This window comes from Emiliania huxleyi (assembly GCF_000372725.1).
Source record: "Emiliania huxleyi CCMP1516 unplaced genomic scaffold EMIHUscaffold_321, whole genome shotgun sequence".
Classification (NCBI taxonomy): domain Eukaryota; phylum Haptophyta; order Isochrysidales; family Noelaerhabdaceae; genus Emiliania; species Emiliania huxleyi.
Window position 1 is genome coordinate 53171 of NW_005199591.1, and position 23582 is coordinate 76752.

The 23582-nt window shown below is 66.2% G+C and overlaps 10 protein-coding genes across 10 annotated transcripts in view; 4 read left to right on the plus strand and 6 right to left on the minus strand.

Moving 5' to 3' along the window:
• Positions 1–1875: 1875 nt before the first annotated feature.
• On the plus strand, positions 1876–3725 carry EMIHUDRAFT_430591 (hypothetical protein; the record flags this gene model as incomplete). Its single annotated transcript, XM_005773932.1, has 6 exons — positions 1876–2262; positions 2360–2497; positions 2807–2854; positions 3034–3075; positions 3151–3201; positions 3309–3725. The coding sequence occupies 6 exons, from the start codon at positions 1876–1878 to the stop codon at positions 3459–3461; spliced, it is 819 nt and encodes a 272-aa protein (XP_005773989.1). The 3' UTR covers positions 3462–3725.
• A 125-nt stretch (positions 3726–3850) lies between these two features.
• On the minus strand, positions 3851–4666 carry EMIHUDRAFT_241004 (hypothetical protein; the record flags this gene model as incomplete). Its single annotated transcript, XM_005773933.1, has 4 exons — positions 3851–4078; positions 4146–4244; positions 4348–4434; positions 4544–4666. The coding sequence occupies 4 exons, from the start codon at positions 4664–4666 to the stop codon at positions 3851–3853; spliced, it is 537 nt and encodes a 178-aa protein (XP_005773990.1).
• A 1167-nt stretch (positions 4667–5833) lies between these two features.
• Positions 5834–7228, minus strand: EMIHUDRAFT_241005 (hypothetical protein; the record flags this gene model as incomplete). The annotated part of the gene is made up of 6 exons (XM_005773934.1): positions 5834–5879; positions 6234–6544; positions 6656–6693; positions 6766–6845; positions 6919–7166; positions 7217–7228. 6 exons carry the CDS (start codon positions 7226–7228, stop codon positions 5834–5836), a joined length of 735 nt encoding a protein of 244 aa, XP_005773991.1.
• A 78-nt stretch (positions 7229–7306) lies between these two features.
• EMIHUDRAFT_241006 (hypothetical protein) lies at positions 7307–9992 on the minus strand (the record flags this gene model as incomplete). Its single annotated transcript, XM_005773935.1, has 6 exons — positions 7307–7828; positions 7913–7984; positions 9072–9116; positions 9252–9311; positions 9352–9515; positions 9647–9992. The coding sequence occupies 6 exons, from the start codon at positions 9990–9992 to the stop codon at positions 7307–7309; spliced, it is 1209 nt and encodes a 402-aa protein (XP_005773992.1).
• A 685-nt stretch (positions 9993–10677) lies between these two features.
• EMIHUDRAFT_117084 (hypothetical protein) lies at positions 10678–11439 on the plus strand (the record flags this gene model as incomplete). Its single annotated transcript, XM_005773936.1, has 1 exon — positions 10678–11439. One exon carries the CDS (start codon positions 10678–10680, stop codon positions 11437–11439), a length of 762 nt encoding a protein of 253 aa, XP_005773993.1.
• Positions 11440–12114: 675 nt separating this feature from the next.
• EMIHUDRAFT_117085 (hypothetical protein) lies at positions 12115–13041 on the minus strand (the record flags this gene model as incomplete). The annotated part of the gene is made up of 1 exon (XM_005773937.1): positions 12115–13041. The coding sequence occupies one exon, from the start codon at positions 13039–13041 to the stop codon at positions 12115–12117; it is 927 nt and encodes a 308-aa protein (XP_005773994.1).
• A 455-nt stretch (positions 13042–13496) lies between these two features.
• Positions 13497–14322, plus strand: EMIHUDRAFT_241009 (hypothetical protein; the record flags this gene model as incomplete). The annotated part of the gene is made up of 3 exons (XM_005773938.1): positions 13497–13661; positions 13872–14109; positions 14306–14322. The coding sequence occupies 3 exons, from the start codon at positions 13497–13499 to the stop codon at positions 14320–14322; spliced, it is 420 nt and encodes a 139-aa protein (XP_005773995.1).
• Positions 14323–18793: 4471 nt separating this feature from the next.
• On the plus strand, positions 18794–19246 carry EMIHUDRAFT_444422 (hypothetical protein; the record flags this gene model as incomplete). Its single annotated transcript, XM_005773939.1, has 1 exon — positions 18794–19246. A coding segment is annotated over one exon (331 nt), but the record flags the coding sequence as incomplete, so codon positions are not given.
• A 1379-nt stretch (positions 19247–20625) lies between these two features.
• Positions 20626–21491, minus strand: EMIHUDRAFT_241013 (hypothetical protein; the record flags this gene model as incomplete). Its single annotated transcript, XM_005773940.1, has 2 exons — positions 20626–21075; positions 21348–21491. The coding sequence occupies 2 exons, from the start codon at positions 21489–21491 to the stop codon at positions 20626–20628; spliced, it is 594 nt and encodes a 197-aa protein (XP_005773997.1).
• A 687-nt stretch (positions 21492–22178) lies between these two features.
• Positions 22179–23582, minus strand: part of EMIHUDRAFT_458325 (hypothetical protein) — a gene marked incomplete at its 3' end in the record, with an annotated part of 2389 nt that continues 985 nt past the window's right edge. The window contains exons 4-5 of the mRNA XM_005773941.1: positions 23023–23396; positions 22179–22770 (exon numbers count right to left, since the gene is read on the minus strand). Of these exons, the coding sequence (XP_005773998.1) occupies positions 22179–22770; positions 23023–23396 (966 nt within the window). The remainder of the gene's footprint in view (positions 22771–23022; positions 23397–23582) is intronic.

Consider the following 23582-nt stretch of genomic DNA (forward strand, 5'->3'; position numbering starts at 1 on the left):
GAACGGATTCGGTCCCCCACTTCTGTGTCTTGGGCGCGTTAGAGACAGTTATAGTATGTAGACGGTCAGTGGCTGTTGATCGGTGGCTCTGGCTATAGATGTACCTCGTTTTAGATGTACCGAAGCGCAATGCCCCCCCCCCCCCCCAATCCACCGGCATCTCAAAAAAATCTTTTACGATGGGCGGCACGTCGCGTGGCCGCGCCGCGCTGCGCGCCCCCGGCTCGCCGCTGGCGCGCGGTTGATCGCGGCGCCGACTCCGCGGCGGCGCCATCTCACGCAGCGGGACGCATCGCTTCGACGGCGCCAAAGCAACGCGAGCTCGCGGCGCGGCCGCGGCAGCAAAAACATCAACGTCTACTTCTCCTTATCTCTCGTTCTCGTCTCGTCCGTCGTCTTGTCGCGGGCGCGCACGCGCGCGACGTGCGCCCGTGTCGCCGCGTTCGCTCCGCGAAGGACGATTCGAACCGGGAGCCAGTCGGCGCGGCGGCGGCGCGCGGCGGCAAAAGGCGCGGCGCTTGCTTCCTTGAGATGCTGCTGGTGTTGGCACCTCCTGATGTACATGTAATGCTGAGCGGGGCGGAGGCACGCGGGCGGCGGAGGCGGCGGCGGACGACGTCTACTACCTGGCCGCCCCCTGTGGTAGCTTAGCGATCAGGGAGGGTCTACCTGTTCGGCCTCGAGGAAGCTGCTGGGGGAGAGAGGGGGGGAGAGAGGAGAGGAGGAGAGGGGAGGGGATGAGAAGAGGAGAGCAGAGGAGAGGAGAGAGGAGGAGAGAGGAGAGGGGAGGGGGGAGAGAGGAGAGAAGAGGGGGGGGGGCGCGAGCGGGAGGGAGGGAGGGAGGGAGAGAGAGGGCGGAGCGAGCAGAGAGAGTCTCAGTCAGGGGAGAGAGAGGGAGAGAGTGGAGAGAAGTGGAGAGGGAAAAGAGGGAGAGAGGAGAGCCTTTGAGCCTTGGCACCAGTCAGGCAGTAGATTTGGCCCTGGCACCAGCCTTGGCAGTTGATTTGGCCTTGGCACCAGCCTTGGCGGGCGGGCACGCGATATGCACAGGCGCCAAGGGGCGCAGAACCGACCCAACCCGTCGGAGGTGGGGGGAAGGGAGTCCCGCCGGGTTCCCCTGCACGAGCGCGAGAGTAACCCCAGGAGGGCCGAGAGATGAGCGGTGTGCGCAGGGGTCGGCGTGGAGGGCGAGGAACGCGCCGCGCGGGGCGCCGCCTCACCGGCCTTCGCCAACGCCTCAAAAGTGGCGCAGAGTGAGGCGGCGCCCTGAGCGAGTGCGTGAGCCCCGTGGCTCCAACCGGGCCCTTCCTTTTTTGAGCAGGTGTGCCGCCGCGCAAGCGACGCTCCGAGATCGCCCGAGATAGCGCGGCGCGGCCCCGAGATCGCCCGAGATTGCGCGAGATCGACCGAGATTGCGCGGCGCGGCCCGTGGCAAGGTGGGTGGGTTGGGAGCGAGGGGGCGAGAGTGATCAGTGCGGTAGACGGTGAGCTCGGGGCGCGCGAGCCGGACTTGTGAGCCGGACGGACGGCTTTCATTTCTCTCTGCGGTCTCGCACATGGAGTGCGAAATACTCGCTCGCTCGACTTTCCGCCCCAACTTGGAGCACTTGGAGTGCAGTCATAAAACCGCACCCAAACTGTCACTCCCCTTTCTCCCGGCCCTAGGGCAGCTGTTTTCTTAACACCGAAGGTAGGTAGGTAGAAAGGTGAAGAACAGCCAGGCTCGGACTGGACACCAACGCGGTATGGGTGGACGCTGGCGAAGGCGGTCTCAAAAAAAAATCTATCGTGGTGGGCGCGGCGGCCGCCTCGCCCTCGGCACACACAGCGCGAGAGCACACCGGGCCTAGAGGCCGAGCGCACACCACCAGCCCAATGCCACTCGCGGTCGCCACCATCGCCCACTTGACACTCGTGCTGCCTCGCCAGTGGGCGCCGAGCGCCGGCGCGGCTGCGGGCCTGCCAGCCTCGCGGCGAGCCGGCGCGGCGCCCGTCTGCGTCTTCTCTGGCATTGTCGAAGAGATTGGCGAGGTCAGGCGGCTCGAGCAGCGCGACGACCTTCCGCTCTGGGACGGAGGCGTCGGCGAGGGCGTCGAGCTCGAGGTGGGGGCGTCGACGGTGCTCGAGGGTGCCTACCTCGGCTGCAGCATCGCGGTCAACGGCGTCTGCCTCACCGTCACCAAGTTTGACGCGGACTCGTTCTGCGTTGGCCTGGCACCCGAGACGCTCCGCCGGACAAACCTGCAGGCGAGACGCCCCCGTGTCTTCTGCGCTCGCCGGCCAGACTCGCAGAACCGGAGCCTGTCTCTCTTTGCCAAGAGAGGGTTCGAACCGGAGCCTGTCTCTGCCTGCGCTGCAGGCGGCGGCGCCGGGCGCTGCGCTGAACCTCGAGAGGGCGCTGGCGGCGGACGGGCGCAACTCGGGGCACCTGGTGCAGGGGCACGTGGACGACGTCGGCACCATCGAGGCGATGGTCCCAGACGGCGAGGCGCTGACGGTGCGCGATGCAGAGCGCGATCCCCGATGCAGAGCACAGGACCCCTGCGATCAAGAGTAGCACTCGAGAGGAGACGCACTCGGCTGTGTTCGGCTGTGCTCGCTGTACTCGCAGCCCGTGCGCCGAACACACCGCACGACGCCATCTCCACGCCACGAGCCTGCTCGCGCTGCAGTCTGCAAGACGTGCGCTGCAGCACCCCCACGCCTCGGTGCGGGCGAGAGCGCGGTACCAGATCGGCACCGCCCCTGCGAGAGCGACGACGGCTCCCGCCAGGATGCCGAACCGCCCCGCGTACTCGTGCCGCAGGTGCGCGTCCGGCCGCCAAAGTCGCTGCTGCCATACATCGTGCCAAAGGCGCGTGCACGGGAGACACGACCACACACCACCAGAGGGGGCCACAGACGCGACACCACAGACGCGCCCCCCCGCCCCCCCCCTTCTGAGATGTGAACGGGGGTTCGGTGCCTGCCTCGCCTCACCGCACCTCTCCTCTAGCTGTCCTCTCCTCTAGAGCTGTCCTCGCCGCGCCGCAGGGCTTCATCTGCGTGGACGGCACCTCGCTGACGGTGTGCGAGGCGAGCGGGACGCAGCTACCGGCTCGACCTCCTCTCGAGGACGCGTCCCTGACGTGTCCACGGCGTGTCCCGCAGGTCAACCAGGCGGAGGGCTGGTTCGATTTCATGCTCGTCTCGTTCACGCAGGCGCGCCGCGCCGCCCATCGCAGAGCGGCGAGGCGGCCCAACCAACCCGGCAGAGCGGCGAAGCGGCCCAACCAACCCGGCCCGGCCGCTTGTCCGCACCGCCGCAGGCGCACATCACGCTCCCCCGCAAGGCCGTCGGCGACGCGGTCAACCTCGAGGTGGACGTGACTGCAAAGTACGTCGAGCGTTCCGTCGGAGGGCTCGCGCAGCGTGTGGCGGAGCTGGAGGCGGAGGTGGCGCAGCTAAAGGCTGCCCAGTGATGTGTCGAGGAGCCAGCCGGAAGGACCATCCCCGCTCTCGGCTGCCCGTTTGCCGCTCCCCCGCCAAGGAGACAAAGAGGGTCGAGAGTCTAGCCAGCCGTAGCCAAGCAGCGCGCCCGCCGGTAGGTGCGGCACATATATGGAGACCGATGTCCGATATCCGTCCGGAAGCGAGACCCCGGATCCCGCAGAAGTGCCTCCGCGCGCGGCGCGCAAGCGGAAGAGTAAAATCTAGAACTGTTCCGATAAAATGGTGAGCGACGTTTTGTCCACATAGTACAGTCAGGGAAGGCTACTACACAGTAAACGCTGCATCACACACGCCGGCACGGGGAGGAGACGCACACGGGGCTCAGGGGTTTTCAGGTACGGGTCGGCGGCGCGTGGCGCTACCTCAAGCCTCCTCCTTTGTAGATGTCGGTGTTTGCGATGGGCGGTATGTCGGAGATGCGCTCGGCCGCAGTGGCGGCACGCTGGATGGCTCTTGGGTCTGTTCTGAGTTGCGCCACCGTCTGCCGGTCTGCGACGTACTGCGACGGAACCAGCTGCTGCCTGTCGCCGACGTCGACTGCCATGTCGCGCAGGCGCCCTTGTCGGTTCAAGTGCTCCTCCCATCCCTGCAGGCAACGCGGGCAGGTGCGTTTGGCTGGTGAGTTGGTCGCGGGACGCATTACGACGCGCCACCTTGCGCAGCTCGCTGAGGACAGACTGGTCCAGGCCGGAGCTCGCAATCTCGTCCTTGAGCTCTTTCATGACGTCGGCGACTACGTTGTTCGAGACGATCTGAGCAGTGTGCATGGCGCTGGCACCAGTGGCTGGGCGCGGTGGCTGCGCGGCCTGGGTTCCGGCTCCTGGCCCCCCGCGGGCGGATCTAGGGTGCAGGCACCAGCAGATACCCGCATAAAAACGGTGTGGCGGTGGAGTGCTCTCTAATGCCGCGGCGCCCCTTCCGGTTCGTGCCCACGTCGACCGGCTGCTCTCGTGGCGCCGAGCGAGGCGTAGGGGGGGGGGGGGGGGGAGCGTGCGCGAGATGTGGCTGCGAGGGCCGAGGCACTCGCTGCCCTCTACGCTGGCATCCTGACTTTGAGCTGTGACCAGACTGAGCTCTGAGCGGGATGCTGGATCTTTTCTCGCAACTCGCAGAAGATCGCTGGCGCCCCGATGGGCGATGGGCGATGGCCGATGCAGTTGAGCGCGACCGCCATCAAGGGTCACGGCCGCGAACACGGGCGGAGGAGCCAGATTCGATAGCAGCGCGAGCATTGCAACCCTCGTGCAGTCGAATATGAGCGGCAACAGGGCCGCGTCGGCCTCGGCCTTCTACTACAGCGGCTCTTCTTCCCTCTTTTCCACGCCGGGTGCAGTTCGTGACTCCGAGTTCGTGTCCAACGTCGCCGGCGACGGAATCACCATCACCGTCACGGCCGTCTCCCAACTAAGCTGGTTCCCCTGCCCGCTCGGCGAATGGATGCCCACTCGTGGTGCGTTCAAGGGCGACGTGCTCGGCTGCAACGCCTGTCCTGAGCGGCACTACGGCGACGCCAGCAACCTGGAGACGGGCACCTGCAGCGGCATCTGCCCGTTCGGCCATTACTGCGGGGAGAGGACCGTGATCCCGACTCCTTGCGGCAATGGAACTTACATGCCGCTGTTGGGAGCGTCCAGGCCCGAGGATTGCTTCAAGTGCCCGCGTGGACAGTATCAGTCGGAGAGCGGGCAGCCAAACTGCACCGTCTGCCCTGACGGAACCTACTCGGCGAGCTCTGGAAGCTCGGCCTGTGAGGAGTGCGAGCCGGGCGGCTACTGCGAGGTGGAGGATGGAAGCATGGTCCGGCATGCGTGCCCCGCCGGCAGGTACAACCCTGAAACCCGTTCCACCTCAATCAAATCATGCCGTCTCTGCCCCTCCGGCACCGCGAGTCCCCACCCAGGACAAACAAGCTGCTCCAAATGCGAGGTGGGCACATACGCACGACAACCCAATGGTGAGTGCGTCCCGTGCCCATTTCCAATGAGCAGTGGGCGCGGTAGCGTCAAGTAGAATTTTTGAAGTCACACCGCAGGAGCGGGCTCGCGGAGTAGAGAGCGCATGCTCTCCACTGCCCAATCTCAGCTCCCGCCCCCCAAACCCTCCGACGCCGCAGGAGCTCAACTCTACAAGGACCTCGCAACATCCTGCTTCCCGGGGCGCCACCGCAAGGCGCGCGTTCTGTCTCACCCATTTGTGCGCCGAGCTTCGTGACGAGGGGCGTCCCTGTCCGCAGGTGTCGCTCGTGCTTCTGGCAAAGAGCCTCGGCGCGACCCCCGCTCGGACGCGGGCGGACCTCCTTTCGGGCAGCATCGCCGAGCGCGGCAGCCTCGCGAAGCGCAGCTTAGGCGGCCTCAGCCGGGTGTTCGCCAAGATGAGCAGCCGCAGCTCTGCGGAGGCGCGAGACGTCTCTGGAGGCGAGGCGTCGTCGGTGCAGCGGCAGGTCTGATCGGTTGCGAGGCAGACGGAACTCACATGTTAGTTCAAAGGTCGCGTTGGTCGCCGCGGTTTGGGGGGGGGGGGTCGGGAGAGTGTGTTCACCTGCGATCGTTGGTGTTGCGCGCGGAAATAAAGGGCGTCGCTCTGTCCTCAATTAAATAAACAAAAAGGAACACAGGTCCCCGCCCGTGCCCGGTCTTTGTGCAGCCAGGGTTCTTTGTGGGTGTGGTCGGCGACTTGCCGGGGTTGTCCTCACGATGGGGGGGGACTAGCACTAGGGGGGGGACTAGCACTAAGAAAACCACTTCACGCCCGGGTGGTGCTTAATTGGAGGCGCCTGCGGCGACCGCCTCTCCGCTTCCGACTCCAGGCGCCTCCCATCAGCGAGCAGTGCCGCCAGCTCGCGCTCGAGCTCCTCATCAAAGCGCTCGAGTGACGCGTCGTCACGCCGGCGCCACTCGTGGCTCACGCGGCTCCAGTCGATGGCGCGCTCGCGTCGAGGCAGCGGAGGCAGCGGCACCGCGGCGGGCCACCTCTCATGCGGCTGTGGGACATACCTCAGCCGCTTCGCGTAAGCCCGGAGCAGGGCGCGCCAGTAGCAATGCCTCGCGTGTGCCTGGACGAAGGTAGGCTACCTCAGGCTGCGAAGGGGAGTGGCGACCCAGCGTCCAGGGGTGCGGCGCGCGTTGAGAAGGCGGTGCGCTAGCCGCCGGCTCTCCGCTGCAACCTTTCTCATCGTCTCCAGCTGAGGCACGCCCGCTGCATCTGCTAGCACCTGCGAGGGGCGGCCCCGCTCACGCTGTCTTATACTTGTGCCCGGCGGAGGTCAAAGTCGACGTGCCGGCAGAATGTCCAGCGGCGACGAGTTCCAAAAGGGGATGTAATGCACGCCAGGCTGAAGCGCAGAGTAGTAGTACCTACTCGGGGTGTGTCCCAAGGCGTCGAGGCGCTGTCGGCTCACGGCTACGGCGGTGCCTTCTTCGGCCGCACTCGTGGTAGTAGGAGTCTTGCTTGAGAACGAGCGACCCTGTCGCGAGAAGCGACTGCAATCGGTACGAGCAGCTGTGGCCGTCGAGCTGTAGCAGGAAGCGGTAGGCCGCATGTCGCCGCATGTCTGCAAAGCTGCGCGTCTCGAGCGGAGTTGCGCTGGGTAGGAAGTCGGACCGGCCGCGGCTCCGGACGTAGGGATCGTTCTCGCTCTCGTAAGCGACGAGGCCGACATCCAGGAGCGGAGACGCCTAGAGCCGCCAGCGCCTCTTCTTATAGAGAGGCACTATGCTGCGCGTACCCTGTCGCACATATGTGTCCCCTACCATCACACTGGTGTGAACAGGTCCCGAACCCATACTGTGACCTGGTAGCATATGCGTTCTGGCGTTCATCTACAGACGACGTTTTGCGCCGATAGATGGGACAGCAAGAAGCGCGAGCAGTGGCCGAAGCGGCTGAGGCCGCAATACGGCATTCCCTGCCAGAACGAGCGGTTCATCTTCTTCCTCCACGGAAACTGAGCCTCCCAGTGCTCGGAGCCTCGCAGCATCTTTCGGTCATAGTCGCTCAATCTGAACGAGCCACTGGGACACAAGATGTCATCATGCCGGCTCGTTTGGTAGTGTGAGAAGAGTGGGGGCACGACTGGCCTGTCCGGAGAGAGAGGCTGACGGGGCACAAACGGATAGTCGTCTGTATTCAGCACCATTTCGACATTGGGCAGCGATGGAGCTAACTCTCGCAAATCGGCGACAACTTGCGCGAGCAGGGGGTGGCGTCCACGGGGCCATGTGACCGGCACTCCACTGGCCGACAACGTCTGCGATGGGAGGTAGACGCTGCCGTTGGCAATGATGAGAGCAACCCTCACGCCGGGATCAACCTTGCGCTCGCGAAGCGTGTCCAGATCCTATGGGCACGGGTTGGAGCAAGGCCGTGGCAATCTATGCGATTTGGCCTATCCGTACAATTCACGTGCATCCCCGCTAGGCACCTGCTCTCGAATGGACGCATGCGGCCAGTGCTGCAAATCGCGCAGCAGCTGACTCTTCAGCGGGCGCAGCTCCTCCCCACACGTCGCGAGCGGAGTGCCGCCCCAGGCGGACATCTATCTACTCGTACAACCAAAGGAGCTCTCACGCCGCGCGTAGGGCCCTTAGGGGCCTAGAGAACACAACGCCCCCTCTCTCTTTTCTCCCAGTAAGCTATAAGTACGTACGACCACCACAAACAAACCCGCCGCGCACTTTCACGCGAGTTTGAATGAAAACACACGCCCCGGGTTCTTTCTTTCTTGTAGATAAATTCGAACCCATGCCAAAAGAAAAAAAGAGCCTCGAACGGCTGCAACGAAAAACACCGCGCCATTCGCTCTCACCTGTCAACCCTGTCTGCACGTCTCGCGCGCGCGTGAACAGGGCTAAACCACCATAAACATCATTGTGAAATAAATAAATAAAAACGGGACACCTCTACTGTGAGATGGGTAAAAAGGAACAGGTCCCCGCCCTTGCGATCTTTGTGCAGGGTTCTTTCATCTTTGTGGGTGTGGTCCAGGGGCTCCAGGCCCCAAATTACGTGTGAGTGTTAGAGTTGTTTGGTGCGTGGCCGCGCTATAGGAAGAAAAAGCACTGGTGTACATTCGTATGTTCGCAAGAGCCACATTCGCTAGACGACACCGGCTTGCTTGTTCGCTCCGGAGGCTCGTCGACGACAGAAACAACAAAACCACTCTCTCTCGCTGGTCGGTCGTCGCCATGCCTCGGGGTCTAAGGTGCTGCTTGTGCAGGCCTCCAGCTCTGGCCTCTCTCCAGGCTCGTCTCCAGCAACTCGGATAGCGCCTGACCGAACTCCTCCTCCTCGCGCTCCTGTTCACGCCACGAATCCGTGAGGCGCCATTCATCACCGCCAGTCCCTCACGCCCGTCGCGACCCCCCCCCCCCCTCCCGCCCCCCCACCTCCTCCGAAAGCCGGCTCCGTACCAGCGCGCGATGCCGCCGAGCTCGTGTCAAGACACGCGCCGCCGCCGCCTCCGCCGCCACCGTCTCCGCCACCGCCGCCTCCGCCTCCGCCGCCTCCGCCGCCACCGTCTCCGCCACCGCCGCCTCGCCGTGCGACATTCCCGCGGCGACAGCGCCGGGGCAGGCGCGCACGCGAAAGACAAAGCTGCGCTGGGCGACGGGCGCGTCGTCGCCGACCTGTGCACGCGTCGTGGGCGCGTCGCGCTTAGAGGAGGCGCCCGATGCTGCAACGGTCCAGAATCTGGGTTACTCGGATGACATCGGGTGGTCCCGCCCGGCTGCAGAGGGCCGGTAGCGCTTCCGCTGGCGCACCTCCACGCCCCTCGCCAGTGACGGCACCAATCCCTCGCCGCGAAGGCTTTCGAGGAGGTCCTGTTCACGCTGCCAGGCACTGTGAAGAGACGCAGCTCACAGCCCTCGGCGCGACGGGGAGGCTCGCCGCGTCGAACCCGCTCGAGCCCCACCGCTCTGCAGTGTGCGCGTAGAGGCACTCCGCCGCCTTGCCCGCCCGCAGCAGCTTGCCGACGATGGATGCGAAGGCGCGCGCCCCTGCGGCTGAGTAGACGAGATCCGAGCCTGGACACACTGCGTCACGAGAGGTTGGGACGCGCCATCCACATGCGGTTTCTTCGGTGCGGAGATAGCGTGGCCGACGATCAGGTCGAAATCTCCGAGCGTGCCGACGTCTGGCCACGTGCACTCCGCACATCTCACGGCCGCAGGCGGCGGCTTGAATTCCCGCACGCTGCGGCACAGCGCCTCAAAGGCGCCCGCCTCTGCCATCTCGGTCAGGCAGAGGTTAAGATCGGGCCGCACAGCCGCGAGGGTGCAGCCGAACCAGCCTGTCCCCGAGCCGAGCTCAAGGACGCGTGCTCCTGCAGGCAGGCCACTCCCACCACCACTCCCAACACCACTCTCGCCACTGCCACTGCTGCTCTCGCCCGCACTGCTGCTCTCGCCCGCGCTGGCAGTGCCAGCGCAGTACGCGAGGAGCGACCCAGCGGCTGGCCACGTCCGCCGAGAGCAGTGGCTGGAAAACGCGTCGTGCGCCATGCACACAAACTAAGCGGTGGGGGGGGCAGAAAAGATAACGCACGGTCCAGCGGAGCTGGGAAGAGGACCGCCGCAAGCGGCGTGGCGTGGAGCGGTTGTGCATCCCTCCGGGGGCCCCTCTGCGCCGGGGAGGCGTTGTTGGAGGCTAGGACGCAAGCGTCCGTCGCCCTTTTCAAACTCGGGGCCCACTCCGCTACGCTCCGACCCGAATTTGGAGGGCCTAAAACTTTAAGGTGTTGCTGCGCAAAAGGGGTCGGACACCGGGCGCAGCTCATGCTAAGAGCTAGAAGAGGAGATAGAGAGAACAACCACCCTGTCCCGTTATTGCGTACACCAACACCACAAAACGCTCTCTCTCTCCTGTCCTCACTCATACGAGCGTCACTTTGTACCCACCCCCCCTACTTCGTGGGGACCCCCCCGCCGGTCGGTGGTCTGCCCCCGAGGTGGACCGGACCCCCCCTCCGGTCGGTCGCTCTCTCGGCGGCGGGAGGTGTGACGACCGACCCCCCCCTCGGTCGGTGTCCTTGCCGTGAGCCCCCTGAAACGCTCTCCCTCCTTCTCGCGAACCGCCACGTGGGCGCTTCGAAATCGCCGGTTTTCACTATGAAAACTAGTCACGCAGCCAAGCGCCAAGGAGACTTCTTCGCCGAGGCCCGAGCGTTCTTTTTCTCGTGCCCGACAGATGGCCGGCGTGCGGCGGATCATCGCGTTGATGCTGGCTGTTAGCAGCGCCGCGCCCACTCCGGCGAGCTGCGACGACTGGGCCGCTTCCGGCGAATGCGACAGGAACGCTGCCTTCATGTGGGAGTCGTGTGAGTCCGCGTGCACCAAGCACGGCTTCAAGGACCCGCGCGCTGCAATCGACGAGATGGCGCTCGCTGGACCTCCCGCCGGTGGCCAAGTATTGGAGCTGCGCCTCGCGAGTGGCGCCAACCTCGCGCCCATACGAATTGATCTGCGCCCCGACCTATCGCCGATCACCGTGGCTGCAGTGATCGCTGCGGTCGGCAAGCGTGGCGACGAGGGCACCGCCGCAACATTTTATCGCAACGAGGCGGTGCCAACGGCGCCGCCCGGCCAATGCGGCGAGATCCTTTGCGGTCCGTACTCGCTTATTCAGGGAAGGCTGCCCGGCCTCCGCGGCACACCGACCGAGGGCCAAGCCGCCGTGCGCAAGGGCTACGTCGCGCGAATCCAGGACGGCGACGACTTCTTCATCGCGCTTGACGCCCATGCCGAGTGGGGCCACAGCTTCACGATCTGGGGCGAGCTGCGCGACGCCGCCGGCTTCGAGACGCTCGAGGCGATCGCAAGGCTGCCGTACCACGAGACCACGGGCGCGGGTGGCACAGTGATGCGGCTCCTGGACACGGAGCTGCCGACGCGCGGCGCCATCGTCGCGGCGGCTGCGTCTGCAGAGTCGGCGTTGAACCGCGAGTTGTGACTGACGGAGAGTTTTGTGTAGCCCGGAGCGTAGTCCGTTGTGACCTGCTCGTAGCTCGGCCGGGTGAGGCGCATCTGGCGCTCGCTCGCCTGCCGCAGCACAAGTGACTGAGTCGGCCAGTGAGGGCGAGCCCATCGCTGACTGTCACAGCTGTGGCAGCCGCACAGTAGGCTGTGCCAACTGTGCAGAGGCCAGAGTGTGTGAGCAGCAGAGGAGCTGCTCTCCAGGCTTCAGGCGCAAAGAGATGCATGCCACCGAAGGCGCTGTCGAGGTTCGCCGAGCGCGGCGCAGCGGTTGAGGGAAGCCGCCGCCACCGACGAGCGCGTTGGAGTATTCACTCCGGACAAAGACGGCGACACGCACACGAGCTGCGGCCGTGCCGCCGTCTTAGCGGCGAGGCGCGGGACCGTCTGTGGCGAGGTGGATCGCGTCCCTCGATTTCCTCAACTCACGGTCCACGAGGGGGCCTCGGTCTCGCGGAGCTCATGCTGCTCCTCCCTGGGCCTCTTCCCACAGGAGCGCTGTGAAGTGGCTGCGGCAATAGCAGACAGGCTCCACACCCTTTATGTGAGAGAGAGAGTTGTGTTGTTTAAATTCTTTCTCTTCATTTTTCTTTTCCTTTTTCAGAGTTTGACCGTTTTGTTTATTTTATATTTATTTATTTCAATATGCGTCTCACTCCGCAAACACGGGCAGGTCGTACTGTGCTCGCGGCAGGGCGGCCCTCGCCTTCGCCTCGCCGTGCATCATCGCCACCACCCGCCCCTGCGTGAGGACGGGGTACGCCCTCACTGCATCGCGGTGCGACGCGAATGCGGGGAGCGCGTCCGCGATCGAGGGCCAGTTGAGGCCGACGGACGCACAGAGGCGGTCGCGCGCGTCGCCGACGCTCTCAACCTCGTGCCACCAGCCGCTCGGCATCAGCAGAGCGTCGCCTGGCCGCAGCTCTACGATGAGACCCTCGCAACCCCGCAGCTCCGCAGCCCCGAGCGACGTACCCGCGATGCGCTCCTGCGCCGTCAGCGCGGGCCAAGTGCTGCACTGAGGCCGCATCAGGTCGTGGTAGCGCGGAGAGTAGAGCGTCACCCGCTTGCGGCCATGGAGCTGGCAGAGGAGCACCATCGGGAGATCGTAGTGCAGCGGGGAGCGCGCACCGTCGCCGGAAAGCCAGAGCGAGCGCCGCGCCACCCTCTCTCCTCTGAGCAGCGGGTGCGGCGGCGGGCAGTCGGCGAGGAGCGCGTCGGGCAGCACCTCGCCGTGCACGTACACCGTCGGAGGCCCCTCCCGCAACGCGGCCAGGAAGCGAGCCGTCGGCACCGTCTCCATAGGGCAAGGCTTCCCCGAGGCGCTGTCGCGCGGGTACTCGCCCGAGCGAGAGCGCGACACGCGAACCGTCGGCAGCGCGCGAGCGAGCGACTGCTCCGTCCAGCGGCACGCAGGCCATGCCGAGCACAGCCCGCGGAACACGGCGGGCGTGGCGAAGGACGCCGCCGGCCGAGCCGGGTCGCCGACGGGCACCTCTGCGAGCGCGGGCGTTACGTCTGCTGAGCCGGCACGGCGCCGCCACGACTGTCGCGTGCGCTGGCGAGCTCCCAAATCCATACGCGGACCTCTTTCTCACCAAGGCGTGGACCACCTGAACTGTCTCGTCGTCGTCGTCTCTAGCCAGTCACCCTCTTAGTACCTATTGGTGCAACCAGCCTAGAGCGCGATCTTTCACACTGGTGAGCGCGCCGCGTATACACGGCCCGCGCGAGACCGCCGCGCGCCGCTCGCGGTGCCCACACCATCGGGACCGGTCCGGAGCACCCAGCGACCGGTGTCGAATCGCCAGATTCGACCGCGCTGGCCTCCTGGAGCAACGCGCTGTCGCTCGCAATGACGCGATACGCGCGCTTTTTTAGCTCCATTTTACACCGATCGTTCGCGCCCAGACCACTCCCATCCATCGAGGGCACATGAGTAGCCTACGATTGACCCATCTCCGGCCGTCTCTATGCACTCGCAGGTGCGTTTGGTCCTCGGCGCGCCCGCTCTCGCTGCCTCGAGCTGCAGAGATGCCTGCAAAGAAGACCGGGCGCGGAGCGAATCTGAGCCTACTCAACAAGGAGCACCCGAAGGACAAAAAGGGCGACGACGACATCGGCGACCTCGATTACGTCGACAAGCCGGACGACTCGTCGAGCTCGGGCGAGTCCACCAGCGGCGAGGCGCTGCCGCTGGTGCAGTCAACCCTCCCCTTCTCTGGTGCGAGCAGCGCACGGAAGAAGGGGAAGAACAAGCGGCCTCGGGCCGCGGAGGGCCCTAGCCAACGGACGCTCGCCGATTTCATGCCCCGCCGGCCGCCTTCTCTCTCAGATGGCGCCACCTCTCAGCCTCCCGCCGACGCTCCCGCCGACGCTCCCACCTCCTCTCCCGCCGCCCCGACGGAGGAGATGGCGCCAGCGCTGCCCGAGCCCGAGCAGCTGCCGCCGCCTGAGCTAGCCGCGGAGCCACCGGCCAAGCCAAAGCGCGGCCGCCCACCGGGCAGCAAAAGGCCGGCTCAAGCCAGTGCGTCCAACCCGAGCCACTGCGGCCGTGCGTCGAGCTCTATCGGCGGCAACACGAGCGAGGTTTGGTGCTCTCAGGAGCGCTATGCCAACACGTGGTCGGCAGGGGCCGGCGGGGCAGGTCCGCGGCGAGCGCTTCGCCTGCGGCGCGCGTCTCTGGCCACCAGGGAGGGTCTGGAGGGCGATTTTGGGGTCGATTTTTGGGAAGTGATGCCAATCGAGAGATCTCGCCGAGCCCTTTTCGGTGGTGTGCTTGCGAGCTTTTTTTTCGCACGGGAAGCATTTTTCGTACTCGCAAACGTGAATTAGTCGACTAGGCTGGGTGCACCAATAGGCAGGGTGATAGTGCACGATTAACAGCCTTGTTATTGAGAAGAAAATACCTCCGCTGGGGCTATGCGCTGGTCTGTGAGAGGTTGAGGTGCGAGCCCTGGAGGCCCTGGGAATGGGGGGAGACTACCCGCGGGACTAGAAGGCCCGCGCGCAGGGGGGTGGGGCATTGAGACCGGTCATGAATGAGTGCGCGACACGCATGTTGCGAGCAGCGTTGTTGATGTTTTGCGCGTCGCCACAGACGGCGGCGCGCGAGAGCTGTTGCGAGTGGTGCTGGACAAAGCCCCGGGCGCTGCCGGAGGCTGTGCCGCAGTCGGTGGACGGTGCGGTCGACGGCGCTCGGGCTGGCCGACCTCTTTGGCGAAGTTGTGGATGATTCTCTTGGTTGGCGGCGCGATGCCGCCCTGGCTTTCGACGAGACAAATTTTGACGATTCCGTTCTTGACATGGAGCGCGTCGTAGTACTGTCCCTTGTGCCCTTTGACCCAGCCTTTACCGGTCGCATGGACGAGCGGGCCCTGTGACTTGTGGCCGCGCTCTTTGCACCCAAGAACCTTGAGCAAGGTTTGGTCGAGGGTGTTGCCGAAACCAAACTTGTGGCCCAGTAAACGCACAGCATCCGCCGTGTGCCGCCACACGACAGACAAGGCGCCCATCCCTCCCTTGGGTGAGTGTGTGTGTGAGCGAGCTTCAAGCGCGCTCATCTCGATTGTCAAGCTCAAGGCGTCGCTACGCGCGGTCTTCCGCGGGGGGAGCTTCGTCGACGGGTGCGGGACCGCGGCGCAGACAGTGCTGCGGCGATGCCTCCGGCTGCTGCGGCGAGTGGCTTGCTGCTCGCTGCGATGGCGAAAAACTCGTCTCGTCGCACACCAACCAAGGGCTGGTTAGGCTCTGGCGAGACGTGAGGCGCATGCGCCCAGGAGGGGAGGGCGCATGCGTAACGACGCTGCTAGAGATGCCTTTCGGGGCCCAGAGATAAAACTTCTGATGCCATGCGTGACCTAGTAGTGTCCCCAGCTATGGGCGTGTCCACGTTGGAGCCAGGTGTGGTGTGGACGCGAGCCAATAGCTCCGCCGTTCATGGAGGCAACCGATGCGAGTCGACTGGTGTGTGTCGTCGTGGTTTCGTATCAAGAATACTCACTCACACGTCACACCTCCCTTCGCGGGGCGCGAGGGCGACGCGCCGCTCGACGCAGACGCGGGCCGCGCCAGGGGCGAGCGAGAGTCAGCAGACACGCCTTGGCATTGAAGCTCCAATGGCGCAGTCCCGTCGAGGCCGATAGTAGCAGATGCGCCGGGCGAGTCCAGTGCCTGCCCGGCGCCCCAGGTGGAGCTTCCCGCGCCGGCCGTGGTGTGGGGGCGCTGCGGCGAGGCTCCGCGGCTCGTCGGCCGAAGGCTCGACGGCGCCCGCATGTCGAGCAGCGACGGCCGCCTCCCCAGCTGTGGCTGGGCCGTGCGAGGCCGCGCCGACGACCTGGGGTGTTGCAGGTGGGGTCGGCGCGAGCTGCAGGGCGCTGTGTGTGTGTTTGGAGCATTGCTGCGTCGAGACGTTGGCATGGAAGCCAAGGGAAGAGTGAGGGCTCGCACCGCGGCGCGGAGCCCATCACAGCCTCGAGCGTGCGCCGCTGCTGCACGCTCGCCGCCTGAGCTAGTAGGGAGTTGCGCGCGCCCGTGTACTGCTGCCCAGAAACAGTTGCCAGCGACAGCAAGAATGGCGCAGACACAGATTCTGTGCCAACCAAAGAGAGATGGCGCAGCCGGAGGGCTGGCGCCGTCAGAGAGGATGGAGCGGCCACAGAGGTGGCGCGGCATCAGGTCCCATGAGCAGGGAGAGAGCGCAGCGAGAGCGCCGCGCATGAGGAGCGAGGGCCAAGCGCGCTCGCGAAACCGTAGGCGGCGAAAGCCCCCCCGCGCACCAGCTGAAGTGCAAGTTTGGTGTTCACAGCAACGGAGGCTGAGTGAAGACCGCATGCGATGTGCGCGAGGGCACACGAGAGGGGCTCAGGAGAGGTATCCGTGAGTACCCTACGATAAACTAGTGGCCTACCGAGTTGGGCCTCGCGACTTTGCTTTCTTTTTTCGAGGGGGAGCCTGGTTGGGCCGACGTGCGCCCGGTGGCCTTCCTCGGGCCCTTCCTCACGTGACGCACGGCGAGGGCGGCACTCGCCACGGCTGCGAGCGCCCACCCTCTCCACCACCTCACTCCGCACACAGGCGCCAGTAATACTCATGATTCTCCGCGTCCGTACGCCGTCGGGGGGGACGCTCAAGCTGCGCGTCGAGCCGTCGCTGGCCTTCGACGCCTTCCTGACGCAGGCGGCCGCCGAGGCCGGCCTGCCGTCTGCAGCCTGCTCCCTCTCCCTCAACCGGAAAGAGTCGCTCTCGCCCGCCGCCGGCACGCCCCTCTCGCAAGTGGGGCTTGCGGGCGGAGACCTGCTCTACCTCCTCTCCTCTGAGCCCGGCAGTGGCGGAGCCGCCACCGCCGCTCCGCCGCCCGCCGCCGCCGCTCCGGTCGCCGCGCCGGCCGCGCCGCCGTCCGGAGGCCACAGAAACCTGCCGCCGCAAGCGGCGCCACGACGGGCGGCGTTCGCGCCGGCGCCGGCTGTGGTGCCGTACGCCAACCCGCTCGGCGAAGGCGGCGCTCCTCTCGGAGGTGCCCCCGCCCCCGCCCCGCACACTGCCGCCGCGGGCGGCCTTCCGCCATCGCCGGCGGCGGCGGCGGCGGCGGCAGCGGCGGCGAGGGCGGAGAGGGAGGGCGCGGTGCGGAGGCTGGGAGAGATGGGCTTCCCGCGGGGCGACGCCCTCGCCGCCCTCGCCGCCGCCGGCGGCGATCTCTCTGCCGCCGCTGCCTCGCTCGCCGCCAACGCCTCTGAAGCGGAGGCGGCCGCGCTGGTCGGCGGCCGAAGTCGACTGATGATCTGCTGAGGGCGATGGGTTTGAATGTAGGAGCCCATGCAGGTCGAGGGGGCGGCGCGTGCGCCCGCGGCGGCGGCAGCGCCGCCCACAGCTGCTGCTGCGGCGGCGGGGGGGGCGTGCGTGCAAGAGGCGATAGTGCTCTCCATTGGTCGCGCGGTGGCCGCTGCAGCCGGCGGGGGAGGAGGGTGCGGCTTCGCTCCGCACGACGTGGTCCTGCTCGCGGCGCACGCGCTGCTCGCCTCGGGAGGGTTCGTGCCGGCGCCAAGCGGCGACGGGCCAGCCACCGGCCCTGAGGGCGGCGCAGCCGCGGGGCTGCCTCGAGGGTGGCGTAGCCGCGGAGGTACAGTAGAGGGCTCGCCCTCTCGCAATCAGAACGACAAGAGCGGTGACAATCACATCAATCCCATCAGGCATGCTCGCCCTCTCGTACTCGCACGAGCGGCGCGGCGGGTCCGGCGCGCCGCTGCTCGAGCGGGAAGCGGATCCGGTGCCGGAGTGCATCAGTCTTGATGGATCCTGGTTCACGAGTCAGGCGCGCCACTGCTCGAGGTCCGCGCCGTGACGATGGGGAGCTCGGTCCTTCTGCACGCCATGCTGCAAGGAGGAGGCCCGCAGCAGCTCATCTCTGTGCAGGTCGACGCCACGCGCGTCTCCGGCGTCGGCGCAGCTGCGGCGGCGCTCGCCCCGCTGCGGCCTCTGCTTCACCTGCTCGGGGCAAGGCTAGCTGCAGCCGCTCCCTCTTCTCTGCCCAGCCCCCCCACCCTCACCCGAATTCTCGCCCTCACCCTCGCCCTCGCCCCCACCCAGGCTGCTGCAGCCGCTCCTCTGCTCCCTCCGCGCCACCGTCTTCGACCCGTCAGGCGCCGGCGCCCCCACGGAGCTGGTCGACCTCTGCCCGGAGCTGCAGCTTGCCATCCTCGCCCATCTGCCCGCCGCCGCACTCTGCCGCGCCGCTTCCGTCTCCCGCTCCTTCGCATCGCTCGCCGCCGACGACGCGATCTGGCGCGACCTCGTCCGCGGCCGCTCCCGGCTTCTTGTTCGGCGACCCGACTTGTTGTTGTCAGGCGCGAGCTCTTCCGCGCCTCCTTCGGCGATTTTCCTCCCCGCGACCTCTCCGCCCCGCCCTCCGCCGCCGGCCCCTCCACCTCCGCCGCACCGCCGCCCGCCGGCGGAGCCGCCAAGCGGGCGTACGCCACCCGGCTGGACGAGGAGAGGACCGCCGCTGCAGAGAAGGAGAAGCGGCGGCGGCTGCACGAACAGGTGCTGCGCGATGGCCCTCCGTGGTACGGCCACCTCAACCCCCCGCCAGGCCACTTCAACCCTCCAGGGCCCCTGCCCGTCAACCCCGGGCCCGGGGGGGGCTACCCCGGCGGGCTGCCTGTCCCCCTCCCCGGCTTCGTCGGGGGCGATTTTGACCGCACGCCCGGCTTTGGCCCGCTGCACGGGGGCGCCCCCGGCTTCGGCCCACCGCCTGGCTTCCCCGGCGTGCCAGCCATCTCCCACCTTCGGCGGCGAGGGACCGCCCCGAATTTTTCTCGGAACTTGCCTGTGTAGGCATGCCCGGCGCCGGCGGCGGGCGCGGCATGCAGCCGCGATACGACCCGATCGGAGGAGGGCACGACCCGCTCCTCGACCCAGACGGCATCTCGGGGGTCGGAGGCGGCATCGGCGGCGTGCCGATGGGGCCGGGCCGCGGCGGACGTGGCCGAGGCCGCGGCGGCCGTTTCCCTGGCGGCGGCATGTGGGACCCGGACGGGCCCGGGTTCGACCCGCGTTTCCTGTGACAAAAGGTCAAAACGGGATGGGCGGCCGTGGGATGTGCTTGTGCGGAAAAGGTTTGGGGCTACTGCCGGCTGCGGTGTCCGGTGGGTGAGAGATGGCTAAGCGCGATATGTGCCGGGTGGGTGGCGAGATGTCTCTGGGCCTGTGTGCGATTGCCGCGTCGGGCCTGTCGCAATCCGCATATGTCGGGAGCAACACCTTAATTAAGGAACACACTACTCGAACATACGTAGTGCTCAAGCATCAGTCCGGCGATTCGACGCCGACACGCGAGAGAGAACCGGCTGCGCCAGTTCATGCCGTGGCACCTCCCGCCTCGGAGGCAAGGGCGAGTGGTAAACGCCGCTCCATTCGGAGAAGGTGAGGCCGGCGGCCCCCCTGGCGCTGCGCGGCACGACGATGGCCCTCTCCACGTCGTCCCTCGATAGGAGGTGCTGCCGCAGGCTGCACATGCAGCGGTCCAACGTGCCTAGCATCACGTCGATGCCGCCCGTCGCCCTCTCCACGCACAGGCTGACCTCAACAGTGCACTGGTGGTGAGATGAGTAATAGGCGACGACTTGAGCGCGGCACCGAAGCGCATCGTGCTCCTGAAGCAGCGCGTCGATCGATCGTTGCAGCTGCTCCTTGAAGGCGGGCTCGACAGCGACACAGGACAGGCAGGTGGCCTCCTCCACTACGAACTGCGACCATATGTACATGATGACGACGCTGAGCACGAGCGACACAAAGGGGTCGACGTCCTCCGGCTCCATCACATAGCTGATGGCGTCCTCGTGGATCTTTGCGAAGAAGGTGACGGCGATGATGAAGGTCGTGCAGAGGCAGTCGTTGCGCTTGTCGCCCGCGAGAGCCACGAGCACCGAGGAGCCCGTCTTCGGGATTGCATACCATGCGCAGAACTGCCACAGCAGAAACTTGTACAGCGCGCAGCAGCAAAGAAACTGGTTGGCGAGCAGCACGTGCTCCCACTCGGTGAGTGGATCCACGACCTGCGCCACGCGGTTGATGGTGTCCTCGACGACGACGCTGGCGTCGGAAAGGCTGCCGGTCGCAAGGGCCTGGTGGAGAAGCATGGTCGGCTCCTGGTCATGCAGGCACCCCTTGAGCTGTAGAAAGCTCTTTGCCTGTCCAGAATGAGGACACGCGTGTGTGTCGCGTGTGTGAAAGGTGGTTGGGGGGGGGGGGGGCACCCCAGCGGAGGTGCCGGGGGGGGCGCGTCTCAGCTTATTTCGACTACCTCGGGCGACTGTCGAGGCGCAGACAGGGGCGCCTCAGGCGAGTAGAGCAGGGCGTAGCTGTGCGCGTCGAACTGGCGACTCTCATTGAGCATGGGCTCAAAGAGCGCTGACCAGAACGCACGAACCGCATCCTCGCGGGTGTCCTCCTCCTCGTCGAGCAGCACCTGTTCATTGCAGCATCAACCATCATTGTGGCTCCTCACTTTGTGCGCCCGCCCATCCCTCCGCCGTTGCGCGGCGCGCCTCGATGTTATTGATGGCATTGCCCAACATCATCGCGCCTGTGAGCATGCCGTGATACTCAGCTAGGGCTACAGTCGCTCGAGCCCTCTCCTCTCCTCGCGTCTCGAGCGGCTATCGCCCTAGTCGAGCCTCTCCTCTCGTCTCATCGCGCCCATTAGCGTCGAGAAGATGAGCACCCCGATTGGCTCTAGCCGCCCCAGCCCGACCGGATACCGCTCTGTGTCTGGCGACGCGACCCTGTAACCCGTATAAAGCGCGATGACGTTGGCGACGAGGTCGCCCAGCGAATCTAGGGCTGAGGTCTTCATCACCGCCGCGCCAGTTCGGGTGTAGGCGTACACCTTGGCCACCGCGATCGCGATGCACATCACCGTGGCAAAGCGCGTTATCGTCGCCACCAGGCGGCTGTGCCGCTGGGGGGCGTACTCCGAGGCCCGCCCGGCGTCGTCTCGCGGAGAGCCAGGTGCACGCGCACGCGTGTCCCTCGCCTTGGCCAACAGTAGCGATCCGCACATGCTGAGGCAAGTCCGACCGACGGGCTCCAACCGGGCGGCGGCTGACTTGCCCCCCTCGGGCGACAGGGCGGATGCGCTCCGACGCCTCGACTTGGAGTGGTGGGACGGGTGAGGAGAGGAGGCTGACGGCCCGCTGCTGCGCGTGAGGGACGACTGCGTCGACGAGAGGCGCTGCGGCAGGCGGGGGCTCGGCTGAGTGGTATACAGAGAGAGAGAGAGAGAGATGTGATACCACACTCTGTGTGCATGCGTGGTGGAGAATGTAGCAGCAAATGGGTCGTGTGAGAGAGAGATTGTGTTGGTTGGGATCATGTCTGCGGGAGCACCGCGCGGGCTGCATCGCGGCCGTTTTCGTGTATCCAGGACTTGTTGGAGACGACAAAGGAGGGTGTGGGGATGCTTCGTGCAGCCTCGACCACGGGCACGGCCACGGCCACGGCGATGCTCCGCCGGCTGTTCTCGGTAAGCATATGCAACCTTCAGCCAGAGGACGTCCGTCCGATGTCCGAATGCGGAATGGCAAAGCGTGAAGAAGGCCCGCGGGTTAGTCTCCCCCCTATCCCCAGGGCCTCCAGGGCTCGCACCTCAACCTCTCACAGACCAGCGCACAGCGCCATAGGACGTATGTTCTTCTCATAACAAGGCCTATGAATTAATAAGGTACGCCTATCTCACACCCTCACTCACTATCTGCGATGACCGATGTGAGCTTCTTGTTTCTTATCTATCTGTGAAAGACCAGCGCGCAGACAGGAGGTATTTTCTTCTCAAAAACAAGGGCTGTGAACTATCTGTGCTGTCTCACACTGTTCTCACTCACTCAACTGTCACGGCTCTACATAGACACACCATGCGATCAACTCGCATCTCGCACCTGACGACTGTATCAGCGAGGCGCAGCGCAGCATACACGCACCCCTCGGACTCGCAAAATCATCCATCGGGCATCAACAAGAACACAAGAATCCCTCGACATCTCTTACCTGTACGGAGTACGCAATCAACAGTACAGAGGGCCGGGTCTCGCGTCACGCCAACTTGTCCCATTGCGCCGACACGCCGAAGCGCGCCATGGCCCTTCCCTGCTCAAGGAGAGGAAGCAACGCGTGCCCTTCCACACGTCCTCTTTCTCCCGCCTCGGCTCGCCCATGGAACCATCACGAGGGCGGGTGGGCAAATAGCAGCTCCGACCCGTCAAGCCTCGGCGGCTTCTTGAAGGCGGTCGTTTCGGAGCGGGAGCGCCTGTGCCACGTCGCCGGCGCCGAGGCGCACGCGGGGCTCTGCGTTGCCGCGGCGGCACCGGCGGCCGGTGGTTCGGGCGGCGCTGCTCCTGTGGCCCGCCGTGTCGAGAGGGGCGTCGGCGGCCGGGATCCCACCATGGCAGACGCGGCGCACCAGGCAGCCCGCCGGCGCTGCTGCTCGCGGAGCGCGGCCACGAGGCGGAGCAGGATGGCGGCGGCAGCGGCGGTGGCAACAAAGGAGAGGAGGGCCCACGCGAGGAGCCACCGGTCAGACTCAGCCTCGAGGGAGCTCATCAGCGCAAAGACGAGTGCGAGCGCGAGGTTGAGGGCGGTGAGACTCCACTCCTCGCGGAGGGGCGGCGGCGACGCCCTCCCCGAGAGGCCCTCGAGGGCGGTGAGCACCATCATGCTGCAACCGACCGCCGTCAGGTAGTGCCACGTGCCGTGCTTCAGGTCGTAGAGCTTGCGTAGCTCTACGCGGTTGGCCCGGCTGCGCGACCAGGCCTCCCTCTCGCTGGCCTCGTCAAAGGAGGGAAGCAGAGGCGGCGATGGAGGCGGCGATGGAGGCGCAGGAGGCAAAGGAGGCGGCGACGGAGGTGCAAGCGGCGGCGGAGGAGGCTCGGGGAAGGTGTGATCGGGGGAGGGCGCGGACGGCGGCGCGGCCGCAGGTTGCTTTGGCTTTGGGAGGTGGCAGTCGAGCCGCCACTCGGGACCACGCCCCGTCATAAGAAGGAGTCTGCTCTCGTCCCGAGTGGCGCACCGGCCCGAGCCACCGAACGCGTCCGGAGCCAGGCAGAGCCAGACCCAGTCCGGCCGCGTGTCGTTGACCCAATAGTGCCCCTCGCAATTGAACGCCGGCTGGGCAAGCTGCTCGCACGGCACGCCGTGCGGGGTCGCCTCGCGCGAGAGGACGCTGCTGCAGTCGGCGACCCAGACAGAACTTCCCGCGAGACCCTTCTTGTCCGCCGCACGCTGGTTGAGCGCGTAGGCCACCCCGATCACAACCAGCGGCCAGCCCACCGCCCACAGAGCGCGCACGGCCGCCTTGACGCGCCGTCGTTCGTACCGCTGGGCCAGCAGAAACTGGGTGCCGAAGTTTAACGTGCAGACCACCGCGCCGGCGGCCAGAAGCACCTACACACAGGAAACGGGAGTCGGACAGGCAACACCGGCGCCGAGAAGGAGGTGTGAGGAGGGAGGAGGGAGGAGGGAGGAGGGAGGAGGGAGGAGGGAGGAGGGAGGAGGGAGGAGGGAGGAGGGAGGAGGGAGGAGGGAGGAGGGAGGAGGGAGGACGGACGAGGGAGGAGGTAGGAGGGAGGA